Source organism: Crinia signifera, chromosome 9, assembly GCF_055691185.1.
Source record: "Crinia signifera chromosome 9, ASM5569118v1, whole genome shotgun sequence".
Taxonomy (NCBI): Eukaryota; Metazoa; Chordata; class Amphibia; order Anura; family Myobatrachidae; genus Crinia; species Crinia signifera.
The window spans coordinates 125,978,714-125,998,165 of NC_139225.1; the positions used below are offsets into that span (position 1 = coordinate 125,978,714).

The window sequence follows — 19,452 nt, forward strand, 5'->3', positions numbered from 1 at the left end:
CTTACAAAGGAGACAGTGATACAACAAACTGGGTATTTACAGACAATCAAAGGTGTGAGGGCCCTGCTCGCAAGCTTACAATCTATAGGGAAATAGGCATTGATACACAAGGATAGATAATCTTTATTGCATAAAGTCCACCAGAATGCAAAGGTTCCTCGTGTGCTGTAAGATACGGTGACTCAGCAGTTTGGCCAGTGGTCAGGAGGATGGAAACTGTGAAGAAAAGAGTGGATATGTGTGGACTGTACAGTGGGGATGTGATTAGATAGGAACAGTATATGAAGGTTAAGTGGCTGGATCTGGAATTTGGTAAGCTTGCCTGAAGAGGTGAGTTTTCAGGGAACGCTTATAGGTTTGGAGACGGAGGAGAGTCTTATTGTGCTTGGGAGGGCATTCCACAGAGTGGGTGAAGCCTGAAGAAAGTTTATTAAACAATATAATTTAATATAATTTTAAATGTATAATATATTTTTGACAGTACAGTACCTGTACACTACAGAATTGTCAGGTGTTGGTGCAAGATGCTCTATAAGTCCTACTTTTTTCTGTATCTGTATATGATTCTTTCCTGCAACAATTAGTAAATTATGCACATAGTACTAACTTTTCAAGTCACTAAAGTAAACATATTTTGAGAACATTAATGATTAGCGTGGGATAAAGCACAGCTGGTAGTAACGTGGAAAATTTCCAAATCCACTCATTAATGGTGTTAAATCTATATCTTCTGTGTCCATGGGTGTCCGAAGACTGAAGTTCTGTAAAATGGTGGTGAAAAACAGGAAAAGTTCCATTCTCGCCAGACCTTCCCCAAGACAGATCCTTTTTCCTGGAGGATAAAATTACACTTACTTTAGTTGATCCCCATTTTTCTAGAGAACGGTAAAACAGTAGCCACAACATAAATGTGAGATAAAACTGGGCAGAGTAAAGATACTTAAGATACCACATGCAATGGGTTTTAATCCCGTGTAAAACAGCATCATGTAGTTAGAAATCTTATAGGCCAGTATTCAATGCCTCAGATTCGCCGTTTTTTTTCCAGTGAATCTGGCAATTCGCTGGGTTAACGGCGAATTTTCTGTCACAAAAAACAATTCGCCATATTCAATGGAGGCAATTCGCCACAAATGAACAGCGAATGTCTGCCGATTCGCCATAAAGGATTCTCCACAATTCGCCTGTGATTTTCAATGAGGTTTTTAGTGGAATTCGCCGACCGTGTATTCAATGCTCAAATGGAGAACTGCTTTCTCCATTGATTTTCGCCATGATTCTCCGTTTAGCATTCGTCATCTTTTTTAGGTGAACTGTAATGTGATCTTTTAAATTAAAGCGTTTTTAATTTTTTTTTTTTGTTAAAAAAATCAGAATATTTTTCCTATGAAAGGGCATGCTATTTTTATTCATATACTTGCAGCACATGAATATATTTTTAATATATATATATTTTTTTTAAACAATATATTATTTTTTTTTTTACACATTCGCCAGCAGGGGGCCGGGAGCCGGAGCCGCTCATTAATATTCATATATTCACTGCACTGATCGGGACCAGTGAGTGCAGCGGCTCCGATCCCAGCACCCTGCCAGCACCCTGCGAGCCCTTCTTCACCCCCACAAAGTGACTGGACACCCCCACAGGTGGGACACATGTGTGTTGCTGCGCTGGTTGTGGTGGTGGGGGGGAGGGGATGCGGGGGACATGAGCTGACAGGCAAGAGGACGGGGACGGCTCCAGCAGCAACAGACCTCTGGCTCTGGCAGCCCCAGCGCGGTGATCGCAGATGTCAGCGCTGGGGCTGCTGGAGCCGGAGGTCTGCTACTGCTGCTGGAGCCGTCCCCATCCTCATGCTGTGCGGGGGCTCCTGGCAGTATCAGCGCGCTCCCCCGCCGGGACTCTGCTCAATCCCCTGCAGTGGCAGTGTAGCCGCAGCAGCAGGGGAGAGAGCCCTGGACTATTCGCCCCAGAGAGTGATTATCGCCGTCAGGGGTAGAGAGCCCCTGACGCGTTGAATAGGGAGGACGGGAGGCTGCTGGGCGAATCTCTCTGAAGGGAGAATTGTGGCGAAAGTGCAGCGAATCCTACACAGGATTCGCTGCCAGCCGCCAGCCCGGCCATTGAATACTGGCCATAGTGTTTTTTCAGCAACAAATAGCTCAATGAGTAGGGGTTTTGACTGGAATGCAACAAGTTATAGGTTTGAATCCTGGGTATGGCAGTATACTGAAATGTGTTATTTGCTAAAGGGTATTATAACTGGATAAAATAAGAGCTCTCGTGTTAGTTTAGAGGTATGAAGTAGGAGTTTCTCAGCAGTCACACAAATATTAGGTACATATAAGATGTACAATTTGGATTAGATCTGCTTGTTTATTTCTACTTTTGGAACTTCCCTCATACTATTATACTCTACAACATGCATGTCCAACGTTGGCCCTCCAGATGTTGTGAAACTACACATCCCAGCATGCTTTGCCACAGTTTTGCTATTAGAGAATGCTAAAACTATTGCAAAGCACGCTGGGATGTGTAGTTTCACAACATCTGGAGGGCCAATGTTGGACATGCCTGCTCTACAAGAAGGACCTTTATAATCACATTGTCTAGATTGCACAATTATTGTTATAGTTTATTAATATTATAGCTTTGTCATTTAATAGTTAGGATTTAACTATAGAGACGTACCGGAAGAGAATGGCATGAATGCTTCATTCCGACAGAACTTCCCATTGTCATCCAGAAAGTGTCCTGGATTGAACTGATTGGGGTATTTAAATTGCTTGGGGTCACGCAGTACAGAACTCAGCATTGGGTAAACAGTTGTGTCCTGGGAAACAGTCAATGTAAAGAGGTTAACCATTTTATCACATTGGGTTGTATAAGAGAATATTCATTTACTGCAGTCTCTTAGAATGTTTCTAACCAGTTATCTCCTATAGTAGTTACACATTAGAAATTATTTATTTTTTAAAACAATCTCTCTATTGTGCGATAAATTATGATTTATGTTGTGTAGTTTGTATAATACAATAATTTATCAACAGACATATTGTAATGGTCTAATTCATATTTGTAGGTAAACACAATGGTTTTTCCTACAAGTATGGTGTTTAGGTCGGGACTGTGCAGACACAAGACCTATTCTGCGCATGTACACAAAGGGTCTTATGATATTGCTTACAGCCCCGTCAGCCACTGCATTACTGATAAGCTGCAGTGTTTGGAGTACAGAACGAGGTGGCACCATTCCTCAAATCACGGGCATTTTGCCCCGTTTTGAAGGTGTGATGGTTACATGGTTCACATCGTTGTATACAGACTTCCTGGACCCAGGTGTCTAGATGCTAGAGCCAGCCTGCTGAAGCTTCAGCTTACACAGCCTGGCTGGTCACTGGATCAGAAGAGTGTTCTAATTGTGCATTTTCATATGCAAACAGGAGGATTCTATCTCCTACAGATGCCTCTATGTACATTGCAGAAACGTTCTGGTTCCACAATGAAGCATATGGCTCCAGCTGGTAAAACCAATATTGAGTGTCTAACACCGGACTGCCATCATATCCAAAGTTCTATGGACACTGGAATGCCAAGCTGGTGAATGTAATCATGTCACATTTTACACTGTCTCCGGAGAACTTTAGGGTTGATTCAGACCCTCCATAACGGGCCGAATTTAGGGGTTTGCACATGTGCGAAAACGCGCATGTGCAAGACCCAGGAATGGGAAGGGGGCGGGCAGGAGACTGGAGACTGGAACAGGGGAACTCCCAGCATTTTATGGGCATCCCCAGGCGTGGCGATGCCTGTTTGGGGTGGATGGCTGACATCGCATGACGTCAGCACCTGCCCCGGATGGGTGGTAGAAAAGGAGGTCCAGGCTGACTTTTCTTAGCGAAGGCTGCAGGAATCATTTGATAGTGAGTGACCATCTAATTATTTCTCCTCCTTGCGGCCACATGCATAGAGATGTGTTGCCGTACACATCCCCTCACACTTTACAGTGGGGATTTGCACGACAGAGGGGGCGGTATTTAGGCAAGTAGCGTTTACCTGATCGCTAGGCTGCAAACATATGCAGCCCAGGTTCAGGTCTATAATCAGGCCCTGGTGCAGTATAATCCTCATTGCCTCATTGATATATAATGAATAGAGATGAGTGCAGTCCCCTGTGTTTTTGTTTTGGTTCTAGATCTTTGTTTTGTTTTGCAAAACCATACTCAAGTTTTTTGGGTTCCATTTTGAACCTGAGTTTGTATCAAAATTAATTCTAAGAGCAAGAACCTTTCCATTAATAGAGTTAGATCACTCACCTAACACATCTCAAATAGTATGAACCTGCTCTGAGAAACCTAATACAGCAATGGTAGCAGTCTATCACAGGCCCACAGTTCCTTCTGACTCTTCTGTTTATTACAGTCGAGGAACTGGTTCATAGGAAGTTACTTTGCCATGCAAATGATGGCGATATTTTGTGTCAAGCTCTATAAAGTGAAGTTTGCAGTGAGACTCCCAATAACAAGTGACATAAGTATAAGGACAGTAACATACAGTATGGTAAAAATGGATGCATTTGTCCTTACCTTAGGAATGACAAAGTTTCTGAAGTGCAGATCCCGAGTCACTTTGTGTGGTATTCCCATCGGGATGAGGTCAATGAATCTCTGAATCTCATGAATGACAGCGTCCATATACGGCATACGAGCACGATCTTCAATATTTGGAGCTCTGTTTCTGCCAATGACGTGGTCAATCTCTTTATGGATGTGTTCTGCAGGGATGTAAAACATATATGTTCTAATCTCTAAAGGCCCCCATACACTATGCAATTTGGGCAGAATTTCACCTGATTCGAATGAATCGGGCTGTGATAGCCCAAATCGTACATGTAGACATCCCGTACAACCCAATGCGAGGTCCCGTGCACATCAGATTGGAGTCGGGAGGTCGGACGTGCTGCACATAAGATTTGCTAAATGTTATGTGCAGTCCAGAGCCAGGCAGGGAGCGGCAGCCGGCGGGGGATTCCAGCGACTAGAGAGCCGGGTGGAGGGAGCAGGGGGGAGCGGCAGAGGGAACCAGTCAGGGGAATCAGCGATTGGCTGAGAAAGGTCTCAGCCAATTATGCTGCTTTCAGACCGCAAAACTGGCTTTGACCAGGTATTTTAAAATGTTTCTCAAAACAGGTCTGTCAGCTAATACCCCTTTCACACCGCATGTCTTTAAATGGTATTTCAGTGCAGTTTTTCTCCTTAAACGGTATTTGAATGCAGTTTTTGTTCCTTCAAAACACTGAACCTGTTTTAACCCATAGAAAACAGTGGATGAAAATAAATGGGTCTGAAACGGGTAGGACCCTGCTTTATTACCGTTTAGAAATACCAGTTCAATAGAACCGGTAAATTCACTCTGCAGCTTTCAGACTGCAGAAATGACCGTTTTAAAACGGTAAAGAAACGGCAAAAGTGCGGTCTGAAAGGGGTATTAGTGGCTGCCCATTCATTTATATGGGGGGGGGGGGGGTCCGGCTCCCTGGTTCCCTCCACTAACCCCCTCCCCCCGCTCCCTTGGCCCAGCTCTCTGCTCATGGGCATCCCCTGCCCGCTGCCATCTCCTGCTTCCTCGCCGGCATCCCCCGCCCCCCTGCTCCCTTGGCATGCAGCTCCCCGTATGCGAAATATCACATGCAAAACTTGGCACGTGAAGTACCTAATCGCTTGTGATCCCTCCTGGGGAGCTGCCAGGACAATCAGGTCCGACGATAACTAAGTCGGACTAATGTATGGGGGCCTGAACATCTTATGTTGGTGCCACAACCTACACAGACTTAATTAGACAAACTTTGTATTATTGTGTGAGAATTTATGAATACAGTAGATGCAAACTCAGAGCAATTGTTTTTTTTTGTTTTTTTTTTTTATTTTTAATTTGTCAACTTTTTGACATTGAAATGAAACAGGAAATCTCTTTACAAACAGAAGACAGATAATAGCGAAAGATTTAAAGTAACACCCAATAAGCTTCAGTCATTTTTCAAACACAGCCTGTAAAATAGCAGTTAGACGCTGACTAGGTATTTCTTTATTTCTCTTCACATTATCTCTTTCCATGCATTGATACATCCTCCCCCATAGACACAAATTGTTAGACATGATAGTATCAGGAATACTGAAAATCAGGGTTCCCAAACTCTGCTATTACAGTTCATGTTTTAATGATATCTATGGTTCAATCCAGATGGTTAATAAATTAACTAAAGGTACAAGTTAAGTCACCTGGGTTTGGGAAACTCTGTTGTAATGCATTGCATGATACAGAGTCTGCTTGTTCCATCTGATCTAGACCTAATTCAACATAACCCCTTTCACAAATGCAGATCTGTTATCACTATGCCCATGTGGGTGCAGGTAATGCCATTGCTATGGAGCCCAAAGCCTTAGGATGCCCAATTCTAGGGCCTTTATGAACTGCACCCAGGTCATAAAGTTGTATATCCAGGTTCCTAGAAATGCCAGCTGAGCACTGTGTGTCATAGTGTCAATTGAGGGCACTGTATGGCATGTGTACTAGTAGAAGTACAGTATGGCATATGGTTAATTTGTTCATTTGGAACAATATAATATGAATTGGGGCACTGTGTGGTATAATGTGAACTAGGGCACTACTATGGGGCCATTGCATTAAATAGGGCACCAATGTACAGTATTTCATTAAATGAATAATTGCTGTTGAGAAAGATTTCTCTCTAGATGTGGGAGTAGCCTCGTCAAAATATACAAACTTCTGGCCTGACTCTGCCCAATGACATACTGTGAATATTCTTTTTAGAGATGAGTGGTTTGGTTTTGCAGAAAACACATAGAATCATTGGCATTCTTAGTTGAACTGAGACCCAAATCTTGATACTATAGGGTTCTGAGTCCCGACTCATGTCACCATGCAAAATTCATTTCGAAGATCTATAAACCATATCTAGTGGGTTTTGGATTGCATTTAAGCCCCGGTACTTGTGTACAATCACGGCTCCCACGATGTCCATCGCATAGTAAAAAATCGCATCGCATGCTTTTTTTACAGAAATGCATCCAAATGCATAGAAATTAGTATCAAACATGTTCAATGGCCCCCAAATGTCATTTTTCAGGCAGTACCACCCCCACTATCAACGCGAACCCGAAGCGTGGCGAGCTCAGCGGTACGCGTCCTACGACCTTTTCATACCCCCACTATCCACGGCGGCGTGGAGTTGAGAATAGAAAGTGTGGCGAGCGCAGCGAGCCCGAAGCGTGGCGAGGGGACACGGGATACCTTCCCAGGTATACGCGTACCCTCGCAGGCTTCACAGGTGTCGCTCGCCACGCTTCGGGCTCGCCACACTTTCTATTCTCAACTCCACGCCGACGTGGATAGTGGGGGTACGAAAAGGTCGTAGGACGCGTACCGCTGCGCTCGCCACGCTTCGGGTTCGCGTTGATAGTGGGGGTGGTACAGCCTGAAAAATGACATTTGGGGGCCATTGAACATGTTTGATACTAATTTCAATGCATTTGGATGCATTTCTGTTAAAAATCGCATGCGATGCGATCGCATGCGATTTTTTTATAAAAATGCTTAAAACCCGGCAAAAATCGCATCCCATCGCATGCCACTACATATGGCATGTGATGGCATGCAATGGGAGCCGTGAAAGTACACAAGTACCTAAGCCCCTCCCCCACTGAAACAGAATGGAAATTTATATTATTTGTGATAATAATACTTTAAGAACAAAAACACATCCAAATCACATGATTTATATGTTTTTATAAATTTTTAAGAAATCCAAATTCAGATTAAAAAAACAAAACACGAGGTGTGGTTTTGCTAAAACCAAAGCATGACAGCTATTTAGTCCCAAAAACATAACAGGAGAGTCTGGGTACAGCTCTAGTTCTTATTAGAATGTCAAGTAAATATCTAACCTTCAATATCTGGATGTTTGAGGAGGATCATTAGTCCATAACGTAGAGTTGTGCTAACAGTTTCTGTACCAGCACCAAACAAATCAAATGTGGTGTTGACAATGGCCTCCATGTGAAACTCACTCTGAGGAATATCTTTTTCCTGTAGAAATGGCATGCAGGAATAAATAACTAATACATCCTGTGTCTTTGATTAAATACGATAATGTCAACAAGAAGACATTATTTATTGCCCATCTGCTACATTGATAGTAAGCTAAAAGATGATTTATTTTATTATTTAATAATACATTTTAATAAATATTAATCTATACCTATATAAAAGCCTAACTACGCCTCACCTTTTTGAGGGGACGTACCGCCAGTGACCACTGGAGGTCACTTTTACTCAGAAAGAGAAAGTGAAAGCAAAATAATCTGTTTCAATAGTGCTGGATATAAAGAGAGGGAGCTGTGAAGACAGAAATGGGAGGTAGGAGCAGATAGGGACTAAGCCGACATATTATCAGGCTTTTAACTAGCATTTGATAAAACGACAATAGTCATCAGTGTACACAGTAACACTTAATCAAGAAAAAGCTGCTACATTATAGCCATTTACTGCCAAACTGAATTCTATCATTGTTGCAATGCAGTGACTACAAAGGAGGAAAGGTATTTAGGAGTCACCATTTTAGATGATTTGAAGGCATGTAAGCAAAGCAACGAGGAAGCCAAATCAGTATTAATGCCATTGTATAGGTCATTGGTATGACCTCATCTAGAATACTGTGTCCCGTTCTGGAGGCCATACAGTATCTCCAGAAGTATTAGAGACATTACATTAGAGACTATGCAAAGAAGTGCAACTAAAATGGTGAATGGCCTACACCACAAAATTTACCTGGAAAGTGTTTGGAGCAGAGAAGGGAAAGGGGAGATATAATCAAAAATTTCATTTATATCAAGGTGCAGGAAGGAGACATTCTTCAAATGAAGAAAAGTATAAGAACACAAGGATATGCCCTGAAGCTGGAGGTGGGAGGTTCAGGGGAAATCTGAGTAAAAATAACTTCAAAGAAAGTATAGTGGATGAGTGGAATAGCCTCCCATCATACAGATGGGGCTGTCTTCATCTTTGCAGGGCTGGCGTTTCTAACTCCAGCCCCGCCAGGGAGCGCGCGCGCACGAGATGGTCGCGCGCCCCCTGGGCAACAGAGCCTTCCTCCAGTCCCCGCCGCCTCCCCCGCGCTGCCCTGAGCGCCCCCCCCCCCCATAACCCTGCCCATTTCCCTGAAGCAGAGATAAGCAGGGACATGCAGCGTCCCCGCCGAGAGACTGGGATGCGCGTGCATGTGAGACACACATGCGTCCCAGTTCAGTGAAGACCCTGCCACCGGCGCTCGCCAACGGGGAGGGTTTGGCGAGCCCCGGCCAATGATGGCAGGGGCTCCATCTATATGTGATAGAGGCTAAGATAGTAGGAAAATGTAAACATGCTTGGGGAAGGCATAAGACATTCCTCTTAAAGAACTAAAGAATAAATATAGTTGAAGTTACTAAAAAGATAAATGTAAAAGAGCAGACTAAAAGGGTAAAGAGGTTCTTATCTACCATCAAATTCTCTGTCTCTATGCTATTGTATGGGTATAATGTGTAAAGGGTACTACTATTGTGTTGGCATACTGCGTAAGGGGCATGTCAAGGCTTGGGTCTCTGGTGTTCCCGGCTGTGGCAGCAGCGGCCCAGTGGTGGATGCTGTGAACTGGAACACAGGAGGCTTTAAGTAGGAAAGGTTCATAGAAGTATCACTGGCACTGCGGGCACAGCTAGGCAGGGAGAGCTGAAGAGACTGTGGTCAGAGGCACGGAGTCTAACACCACCGACGGTTTTCACCAGGGACCCCCGCAAGGAGGTTTGGTTGCGGCCCTCTGACCTGAGTTCCCCACAGCTAACTGGCCAGTCACTGGAGATGGACGGTGACTAGTGGCAGTGAGCTTGGAACTGAGGAACTTGGAACTTGATATTTGGTCTGTGCTGGCCCGGAAGGCCGGCATGTAGTGTTGACGGCCTGGAAGCTGACACGGTACTGTAGACGGCCTGGGAGCCAGAGGGTAGTCGACGGCCTGGGAGCCAGATGGGTATTGATGACCTGGGAGTCAACAGGAGCTTGTTGACGACCTGGAAGTCGACACGGGAGTTGACAACCTTGGAGCCGACATGGCTGTTGACGACCTGGGAGCCGACACGGCTGTTGACAACCTGGGAGTCGACACAGGAGTTGATGGTCTGGGAGTCGACACGGGAGTTGATGGTCTGGGAGCCAACATGACTGTTGACGACCTGGGAGTCGACAGGAGCATGTTGACGACCTGGGAGTCGACATGAGAGTTGACGGCCTGGGAGCTGACACGGCTGTTGATGACCTGGGAGCTGACATGGCTGTTGACGACCTGGGAGTCGACACAGGAGTTGACGCCTGTGTTGACTTGGGAGTCAAAAGGTGGTATAGCCCTTTAAGGGCAACAGCAAACTCTGCTTGAAGATGCTGGAGTGCTCTATCCTCTTCCCTTGGGAGCTGGAGTAAGAAGACAGTGAGGAAGGTAACCTGGCCGGTGAGGAGAGCCAGGGAGCTTTAATATCAGCAGCAGATGACAGCAGTAGTTTGCACAGGGTTTTGCACAGGGACTCTGGACAGGATCCACTTTGCACCGCTGAGGACTGGATACACACAGGAATCAGGCAAGTTGTTCAAGGCAGGGGTAATGGGCCAATGGCTTTGCCTATATCCCCACAGCTGGTCTGTGATTGGCTGCAAGCTACAGCAGCAATTAAGTCCAGGAAGTACCTGTGCACAACTTTGGTCACATGAGTCAGTGCACAGGTCAGAGCAATAAGGTCACAGGGAAATCATTGGACAACAGAGACATGTGATTGCAGGTGTCATGGCGGCACCCATGTGTCGTGGGCCCGGCCCAGGACCAGCATGGGACGCCGGCAATAATTCAGGGCAATGCCTCTCAGATCCTGCCATGGACAGTACCCAGGGACAGCACAGGACAGGGGCCTGCGCTGCAAAACACACCAGGTAAGGAACGTGGATGCATGCGCCGGTGTGAACTTACACCGCGGTTTCTGACAGGGCACTATTACTGTGTAGCATAATGTGTAAGGAGTAATACTGTACTACTGTTAGCATCACATGTCTGGGACATTGCCACAGTATGGGCATAACTTGCAAGGGGCACTATCACAGCATGGGCATAACTTACAAGTTACACTACTACTGTGTGGGCATAATGTGTGAAGGGCACTACTACTGTGTGGGCATAATGTTAATGGCACTAATGTCGTATTTGTACATGTGGTAGGGAGTATGTTCTATGAGCTCAGTAGGGGCTTATTGGAATGGCAAAATATACTCTTTAATATGTGTGCTCTTTATAAAATACTGGTGATAATAATAATAAGAGCTTAAAGTACATATTTGAATATTGAAAACTGATGTGGAGTATATTAATACCGTTATCAATTGAACGTTTTTGGCATTATCACTTCTTGCAATAAATTGTATCTTCATGTTCTTACTGTACATATTTTGCTTCAGTATATAGCTATTGACTAATATAAGATCACTTGAGTGGTTCTCACTACAGTACATTGGGCCTGATTCAGACCTGTTGACTAGGCTGTGTATATTCGCAGGTAAACTGACCATGTCAGTAATGTCCTATAGATAGTATTTGACATTTAAAAAAAGTTACATCCAGTGTTCATATTTAAAAAACAAATGTTCATTTTCTGTTAAATATAACACAAAAAAAAAAAAAAAACAGAAGCAAAAACATGTCTATAAAAAGAGTTTGTAAAATAATTTGTCAGGATAGTATAGTATTGAAGATTGGCGAATTTGGAACTCGCCTGCTGTATCTTCATGAGGAAGCAGTCAATGAAGTCTCGAGGAGAACTGGCATCAAACGTCTCCTTGTGCATTTTCACCCTTTCTGCAATAAATTCCTGAATGCCGTCAATTGCTTTGAAGAATTTCTGGTGAGGTCCTGGCATCTTTCCAACAATTTTGGGAAAGACGTTATACATCTAAAGAAACAAAAATGAATGCCTTCGGTGCAATAATTGCTTTTCTAAAAATAGCACAGGCTTTGTATTGGGTCACAATTATTCCTTACCTGTCCCCATACAGAGCTAAATAATTGAAAAACTTGATTTAAGAGACCTAGAAGGCGGAGGAAAGTTTTGTCATCATACTCAAACCGGTCTCCAAACACCACGGAGCATATTACATTGGAAACAGCTTTGCCAAAGTAGAATGTTGGGTCCAGAGGCTGTCCTGTCATTAGAGAAGAGTTAACAGAAATTGTTGCCATTTGCTTTTTTTATATATATTTCTGTATTATTTATTTGTATCTGTGTATTCTGAATTCATTATAGTACAGGTTGAGTATCCGGTATCCGGACATCCCTTATCCGAATTATTCCAAAAACCGTGGTTTTTGGAATCATTCGAATTTTTATTTTTTTATTTTTTTTTAACCCCCTAACCCTCTTTTCATACTTACCAAGTCCCCGGGCGTCCACAGCAGGCCTCCGGCATCATCTCCAGGGTCTCTAGCAGTCCCAGGAATGCATTGCGCAAGTGTGCGCGCGTGCCGGTGACGTCACCGGTGCGCGCGCACACTCGCGCAATGCATTCCTGGGACCGCTGGAGACCCAGAGAAGATGCCGGAGGCCTGCTGTGGACACCCGGGGACTGCGTGGACGCAGAGGGACCACCGGACACCATCAGGGGACAGGTAAGTATGCTTTAAAAAATATATTCCAAAAACCGAAAAATTCACCTATCCGGAATGCTCGTGGTCCCGAGCATTTCGGATAGGGGATACTCAACCTGTATCCAATATACAGGCAGAGTCTCCCATACCAAAAATTCCGAAATACATAATATTCCAAAATACGAATCCCAGGATTGACTTCCCTAAGTACAACTATATATTGTATATAGATGTGTACGCTCCAAAACTGGGCACACTGTATGCAGAGAGAGAACACATAAGATTTGTCCAAAAAACTGGACTTACAAAACTGATTTGTCCATTTGCATTAACAGCCCCTTTGGTTCATTATTATATGTATATAATGTCCAACGTCAACAAAAACTCTACATTTTTCATATCGAACCTTTCCATGTTGACCTTTTGCTTGTGTAAACCTTTTGACCATGTCGACATAATGCATGCGGATCTTATTCATGTGTCAACCTTTTCACCATTGACCAATAGTGGTCAACCTTTTGACTGTCGACCTTATTTTTGTCAACCCTATGACCCACACCCTCCCATAATAATCTCTTCTTAATTACTAGTAGTAGTTTGTTTATTTATAAGGCGCCACAAAGTGTCCGCAGCGCCGTACATAGTAAACAAAAAACTAATTACAAGGTAACGTACAGGGTGTGTTGATAAAATACAGCATAAATAGGGGTATAGCTGGTAGAACTAAAATCAGCATCAGTTCAGAAGTAGGTGTGGAAATTGTCGAGGAGACTGAAGATGAAGTAGAGGAAGGGACGAACAGTGTAGGAGCGCAGGTGAAGAGTTAGGGTGAGTAAGTTAAGAAGGAGGGCCCTACTCATAAGAGTTAACAGACTAAAAGGAGGTAGGTGGACGAACGAAAAACAATAGAATAAGTAGGCTAGTGGGTTTTGAGGGAGCGCTTGAAGGAGGTAAGGGAATCAGAAAGCCTGATGAATGTTTGGAGGTTGTTCCAGTGCAGGGGGGGCAGCGCGAGAGAAGTCTTGGACACGGGTGTGGGAGGAGGTGATTAGGTGAGAGGTCAGGCGGTGGTCGGCGGTGGAGCGAAGAGGACGGGAGGGAGTGTGGATAGAGATCAGTGAAGAGATGTAAGGAGCGGTGGAGGAGGAGAGAGCCTTGTAGGTGGTGGTGAGGAGTTTAAAGAGAACTCGGAAAGGAATGGGGATCCAGTGAAGAGATAGACAGAGGGGGGAGGCGGAGGTAGAGCATCGGGAGAGGAATATGAGCCTAGCAGCGGTGTTAAGAATGGATTGGAGAGGGGCGAGGCGGGCGAGTGATAGCCCGGAGAGAAGGATTTTGCAGTAGTCAAGGCGGGAAATGACACGAGAGTGAATGAGAATTTTGGTTGCGTCAGTGGAGAGGAATGGTCTGATGCGCGAGATGTTGTGGAGGTGAAAGCGGCAAGACTGTGAGAGAGCACGAATGTGGGGGACGAAAGAGAGGGAGGAGTCAATGATGACACTGAGGCAGCGCGTTTGGTCGGTGGAGGTGATCTCAGTTTCACCAATGCTGATGGAGATAGTGGGATACCCCTATAATACCAAATTATTTGGACTCACCATTGCTCTTCCTGAATTCTTCAGTAAGGAACTGGGCTTCTTCTTGGATTCTTTCTTCAATGCTTCTTTTGCCCATTCCAAAATTTCTTAACGTCATAAGAGAGAAGCGACGTAGCTGTTTCCATCGTTCACCGTTGCTAGCGACCACCCCTGAAAATAGTGTAAAAGAATATCATGTGTACATGATTAATCCTAGCCTGCAAATGGTAACCTAAGATTTTGCTGGGTATACATTAGGATGACTTCTCCCTTCAAAGGAGTCACTCACGATCTCCCTTGAGCTGCCCCCTTGAGCCTTTTTCATCTGATATATCGCATGGGATTCCAGCCAAGCCTGCCCAATGTGACTCACAGGCTCCTGTATGATGCACACGTGACCATGCTTTGCATCGGACCTGCTGTCATTCACATGCAATTTGGGCTCTTTTCCTGTGATTGATCACTGCAATCGCAGAAAATGAGCCCAAACTGCATGCGAATTACCTAGTGTATGGGGGCTTTTTGGTTTGTGTGGATGGAAATTCTGCATTGTTTTACAGAGGCTAATGAGAACATAATTGGGTCCTTTTTTGCAAAGTTGATGAATTATCGCTGCACAATTAATTACAAAATGATGGATCAAATTTGCTTGTAGGCCATTTTCTTGTAGGCGCATGTATGACCCTTTAAACTGCAGTTGTATTATGAGACTTCTGCCTAAGGCCATGCGAGGAGAGCAGCCATGCGGATTTGTTTGCACATCGACCTGGCATTGTTGGGGGCATGTCTGGACCGTTTTGCATAACGGGCTGCAGTGGCTGCATGATGTCACAGACATCTGCTGCCACCCAAACCATGGCTTTGCAGTTCATCTGTGCAGGCAGTGGAGTAACCCTTTACATGCTGACCCTGCGCTGTATATTAGCGATGCAATTGCAGGGGGTGACCCAGCATGACCTTGTCCTGTCCTAGCAAGCAGGTAAACGCTGCCCCGCTGCGCGCCCCCCACCCAGTCAGCCAAATCCCCTTGTTACTCTACGAGCAGATGTGTACACTCTTACACACCTGCTCACAAGTGCCCACACAGAGGAAAAAAAAAATCATTCAACGTTTGCTCACTGTTCGCCGTGAAAAGTAAGTCAGGATTTATTTCTCGGTTGATCCTTTCCATCGAATCGGAGGCGGGTGAAAAATTCACAGAAGGCGCTTGCTTATGGGGGTTTGCATATGTGCATTATCACCTATGCCCATGGGCAGACCTCCATCATCGGAGACGGGTGCCGAATTTAGACCTGTGCAAAGAGGCTTGAATCGGTCCCTAAGTGAGAGGGTCAAAGTTAAATAAAGCATGTGTGGTTACACATGGATTTCTTAAGTCGTTCGGTAGCAACATGGAGGCGAGGAGCGGGGCTATAGCTGTAAGGTCAGAACCCTCATTAAAAGGAAAAATATAACAAAGGGGGAAATTTACTAAGATGGGAGTTCTAGCTCACATGGGAAGTTGCTTTCGGGTAACCAATCAGAATATACTCATTTATTTAGCACCTTCTGGAAGATAAATAGTATTTTTCTACAGTATTTTTCCCTTATTTAGAAAGTTCTCAGATATATTCATGGGAAAATATAGTATATACAACATTCGTAATGGGTCACAATATAATATAAAGAATATGAGAAATATGTTTTCAATGAATAAGCTTGCATGGAATTTCAGACATTTGTAGAGACGCCTATTAATATTCAGCAACAATACTGTGAATTAGGATCAACTCTCTTTTCATATAACCATTGAACGCAATTTGTATGTATATCTTTGAAAATGTCCCCCATACTGTAGTGTGGATATGGTAATAGAGGGAAATGTGGGTGTGGAATGCTGGTTCAAACAGATTAAGGTTTGTGTTCACATGGTGTCAGTTTTACTTTTGAAGTATATGGTTAAGCCATAAGTAGTAAGGGAAGGAAGGTGGGAAGGGGCTGGCGGTGTCAGATAAGCAGTTTGAGTTGAAAGACTTGACAGGGATCTGTTTAATACATGGTTATAGCGTATTAGGGCCTTAAAGAAGACTCAGAACAGATAGGTCCATTTAGATAGAAGACATGATAACTAATTTGTAATAAAGAACATCAGCTTTGTTGCAAAATGTTCTTTGCTTGTGTTGCGGGGGACAGGAGCAATAATGCTGCATCCAGAGCCGGCCCTAGGCATAGGCGAACTAGGCAAATACTGAAGGCATTTTGGAAAGGCTAGGGGCACACTAAGCCTAAATCATAATAATTATTGTGTGGCCACACCCTTTCCCAGCAATAACAGCCTTTTGGCTCGAACACCTTCAGCACGCACTCTTTCTATTAAAATATGGGGGCAGGGGCGTAACAAGAACATTGTGGGCCCCATAGCAAAATCTTGTGAGGGCCCCCCCATCATTGGCACTATAGTGCCCCTTAAAGGGCAGAATAAAGAGAGAAACACAAAGAGGGTGTTGGGGAAAGGGAGAGAGGAAAACAGAAGGGAATGATGGGTGGTCACGAAAGAAAGAGAGACAGAGTACTTCATATAAAAAGAGGGAGGAGCATAAGAGGTAGAAAAAGAGAGGAAAGAAACTGGGGAGGGGAAAAAGAAACGAGGAGAAAGGGATGGCAGAGAGAGAAAAAGGAGAGCAAGCAGGGGAGAGGGAGCATAGAAAGTAGAAAAAGAGTTGAAAGAGCAGGGAGCACAGGGGAAAGAGAGTGGGGAGGAAGGGGTTGGGGGGAGCATGGGAGGGAGAAAAAGAGGAGAGAGATCGCAGTAGGGAAAAAAGAAAGGAAAGGAAACAGGGAGAGCTAAGCACCTTGTACAGTGCTCCCTAATTTACCCCCTCCGCACAGCCCCCATCACTGCAGTAAGAGCTATACACAATGCTGTCAGGTATATAAACCAAGTGCCCGCTCCTATGCTCACCGCTGCTGCTGCCATAGTACGTTCTTCTCCCTGCATACGCCAGGCCTCTATCCTATGCTGTACAGGTGGCACCGCTGGGCCTCCTCGGTGACTTGTTCCGTTGTTCACTGCTGCTGCCACCAGATTACCTTCTCCCTGCGTATAGGCAGCAATGCGTACAGACGCTGCCGCTGTGCCTCTGTTGCCCGCTGTACTATACATGAGGCGCTTCTTTCCTCACAGCTCCCTGCGACTTGCACACCGCTGCTGCCACCGGACAAACCTCTCCCTTTGTACAGGCAGTTATGCGTACAGGACAGGTGCTGCCTCTGTCCTCCATTGTACTGTAAAGGCGGCGCCACTGGTCCTCCTGCTCCCCGCTCCTTGCACACGGCTACTGCCTCCAGACCTCCTGCTCCCCGCTGTACATGGGGAGCAGAGTGTGAAAAAAAAACTACAAGAGGGTGCAGGGGAGTGCCTGCCGGGCCCCCCAAGCCCCCGGGCCCCATAGCAGGTGCACCCCCTGCACCCTGGGTAGTTACGCCACTGTATGGGGGTGCCAATGCTCTTGCTGGCATGGCACCAAAATTAGGAATTCAATGGGATTTCAATGGGGTATTGTTGGCTGCTGTGATCTGTGCTGCTGGGTGGTGGGTGCCAGGTCAGAACCAAAAGGTGTGGTGGTGCTAGGAGGCACTAGACCAAATTTTTTTCAAGGGTATTAAATTGGTTAGGGACGGCTCTGACTGCGTCACACTGGCCAATATATTTGGCTATTCAACAGAATGTTCACTTTATTGTGGGCACGTCAGTGGGTGTTTGCCAGCCATACTGTATGTCTGTGAACAATATTATCAACAGACCTATCACGTAGGCTCTGCAACACAGCCAATGGCCGATATATCTGTCTATTTGTGCAAAGGCTGCCAGTAACTCAGAGAGGCACAACTGGGCGGGCACATGTAAATGTTACTTCAGTCAGAACACATCACACCAACTATTGGTAACTGTGTATGCACATGGTAACTTAGTGTGTAACCAGTTTAGGGATATGTCGAATTTGAGATGATTGGAGATGATGTGTGGTGGCTGAAGCTGCCATATCTAGGGCCATGGGCCCTTCAACTGTTTGACTCGGTATGCTGTGAAGCTTGCCGAGTCCTAAAGGAGGCCCCACCACCACCCACCTAATCGCCACCCTCTGCCGTCACCGTATCCTCTCGGAACCATGCGAGGGAATGTGTCACCGACCATCGAATGATTTCTCCAGGGCATGCAAATATATTTCAGTGGAAACTGAGTTATATTTGCAAGTTTCCAACCTAATACAGGCTGGGCGGCTGAGTCATGTGATGTCAGCCACCCACCCCTGGCACACCTCCTCCAGCCCGCAATCCCATGGGAACACCCAGAGGTTTTATGGGGACGCCCATAAAACGCTGGGCATTCCCATTGGCGCGACCCAGGCCCACCGCCCCACGTCCACATTGCTCCGTGCAAATGGGCTGACGACTATGTGAGTCTACTCGCCAAGAGAGCCGGCACATGCGCATAAATCCTTATGCACATTCAAAGAAACAAAACAAAAGCGAAGGAACCAGAATGACCCCCATGGAGTAATATAAATAGACTCTTGCAATACTGTAGGTCAGGATTGGGAGAGATCAGTATACATAGAATGATTCTAAGAAGATAATGAATTTAGAATATACTGCTAGGGTAACAGCTATTATTAAACAATAGCCAAGTTAACATGAAAATGATATCAAGGCCAACATTCTGAATATGAGTCATGTGACGTCCATTACTGTTCTAGCTGTAGCCTTACCGTGGCCGCCACCACTTATCCTGTCCAGCAGAGGCATGTGACCCCTGGCACCAAACTCTTCCCCATATTCAATGAGAGCCTCCTTCACGGCGTCACAGCTGCAGAGCACCACGACCGGTTCCATTCCCATGTAGATGGTATATACCGGACCATACTTTTCACTGAGCTATAAGGACAGTATTTAATACAGTTTACAAATTAGTCCTTCATAAGACTTCAGTACAGGTATTTATACATAGAAGTGTTAATATAATAAATTAATTAGTGTTTGAATTCTGGCCATTGAACATGGTTCTTTCATCAGTTTCAGCAGCTTGGTGCCAAGTAAAAGAGAATGGAAATTGCATGGCACACAGTACATATGCTTAAATGGAAAGTGGCAGATTCAATGAT

At 45.0% G+C, this 19,452-nt stretch overlaps 1 protein-coding gene across 1 annotated transcript; it reads right to left on the reverse strand.

The window, feature by feature from the left end:
- Positions 1–19,221, reverse strand: LOC146035966 (cytochrome P450 2C11-like). The gene is made up of 8 exons (XM_083159694.1): positions 19,060–19,221; positions 14,333–14,482; positions 12,132–12,292; positions 11,866–12,042; positions 7,966–8,107; positions 4,588–4,775; positions 2,693–2,834; positions 1–832 (listed from the first exon to the last, which is right to left on the reverse strand). The coding sequence occupies exons 1-8, from the start codon at positions 19,187–19,189 to the stop codon at positions 651–653; spliced, it is 1,272 nt and encodes a 423-aa protein (XP_083015820.1). The 5' UTR covers positions 19,190–19,221; the 3' UTR covers positions 1–650.
- Between the last annotated feature and the right edge of the window lie 231 nt (positions 19,222–19,452).

What these genes read in the sequence shown, in the direction of transcription:
- LOC146035966 (XM_083159694.1), bottom strand. Translation starts at nt 19,189, where the DNA reads ATGGGAATGGAACCGGTCGTGGTGCTCTGCAGCTGTGACGCCGTGAAG. An exon ending in GATAAGTGGTGGCGGCCACG is followed by an intron (nt 14,483 to 19,059) that starts GTAAGGCTACAG and finishes CACTATTTTCAG; the next exon opens with GGGTGGTCGCTAGCAACGGT. An exon ending in TCCTCATGAAGATACAGCAG is followed by an intron (nt 8,108 to 11,865) that starts GCGAGTTCCAAA and finishes CCATTTCTACAG; the next exon opens with GAAAAAGATATTCCTCAGAG.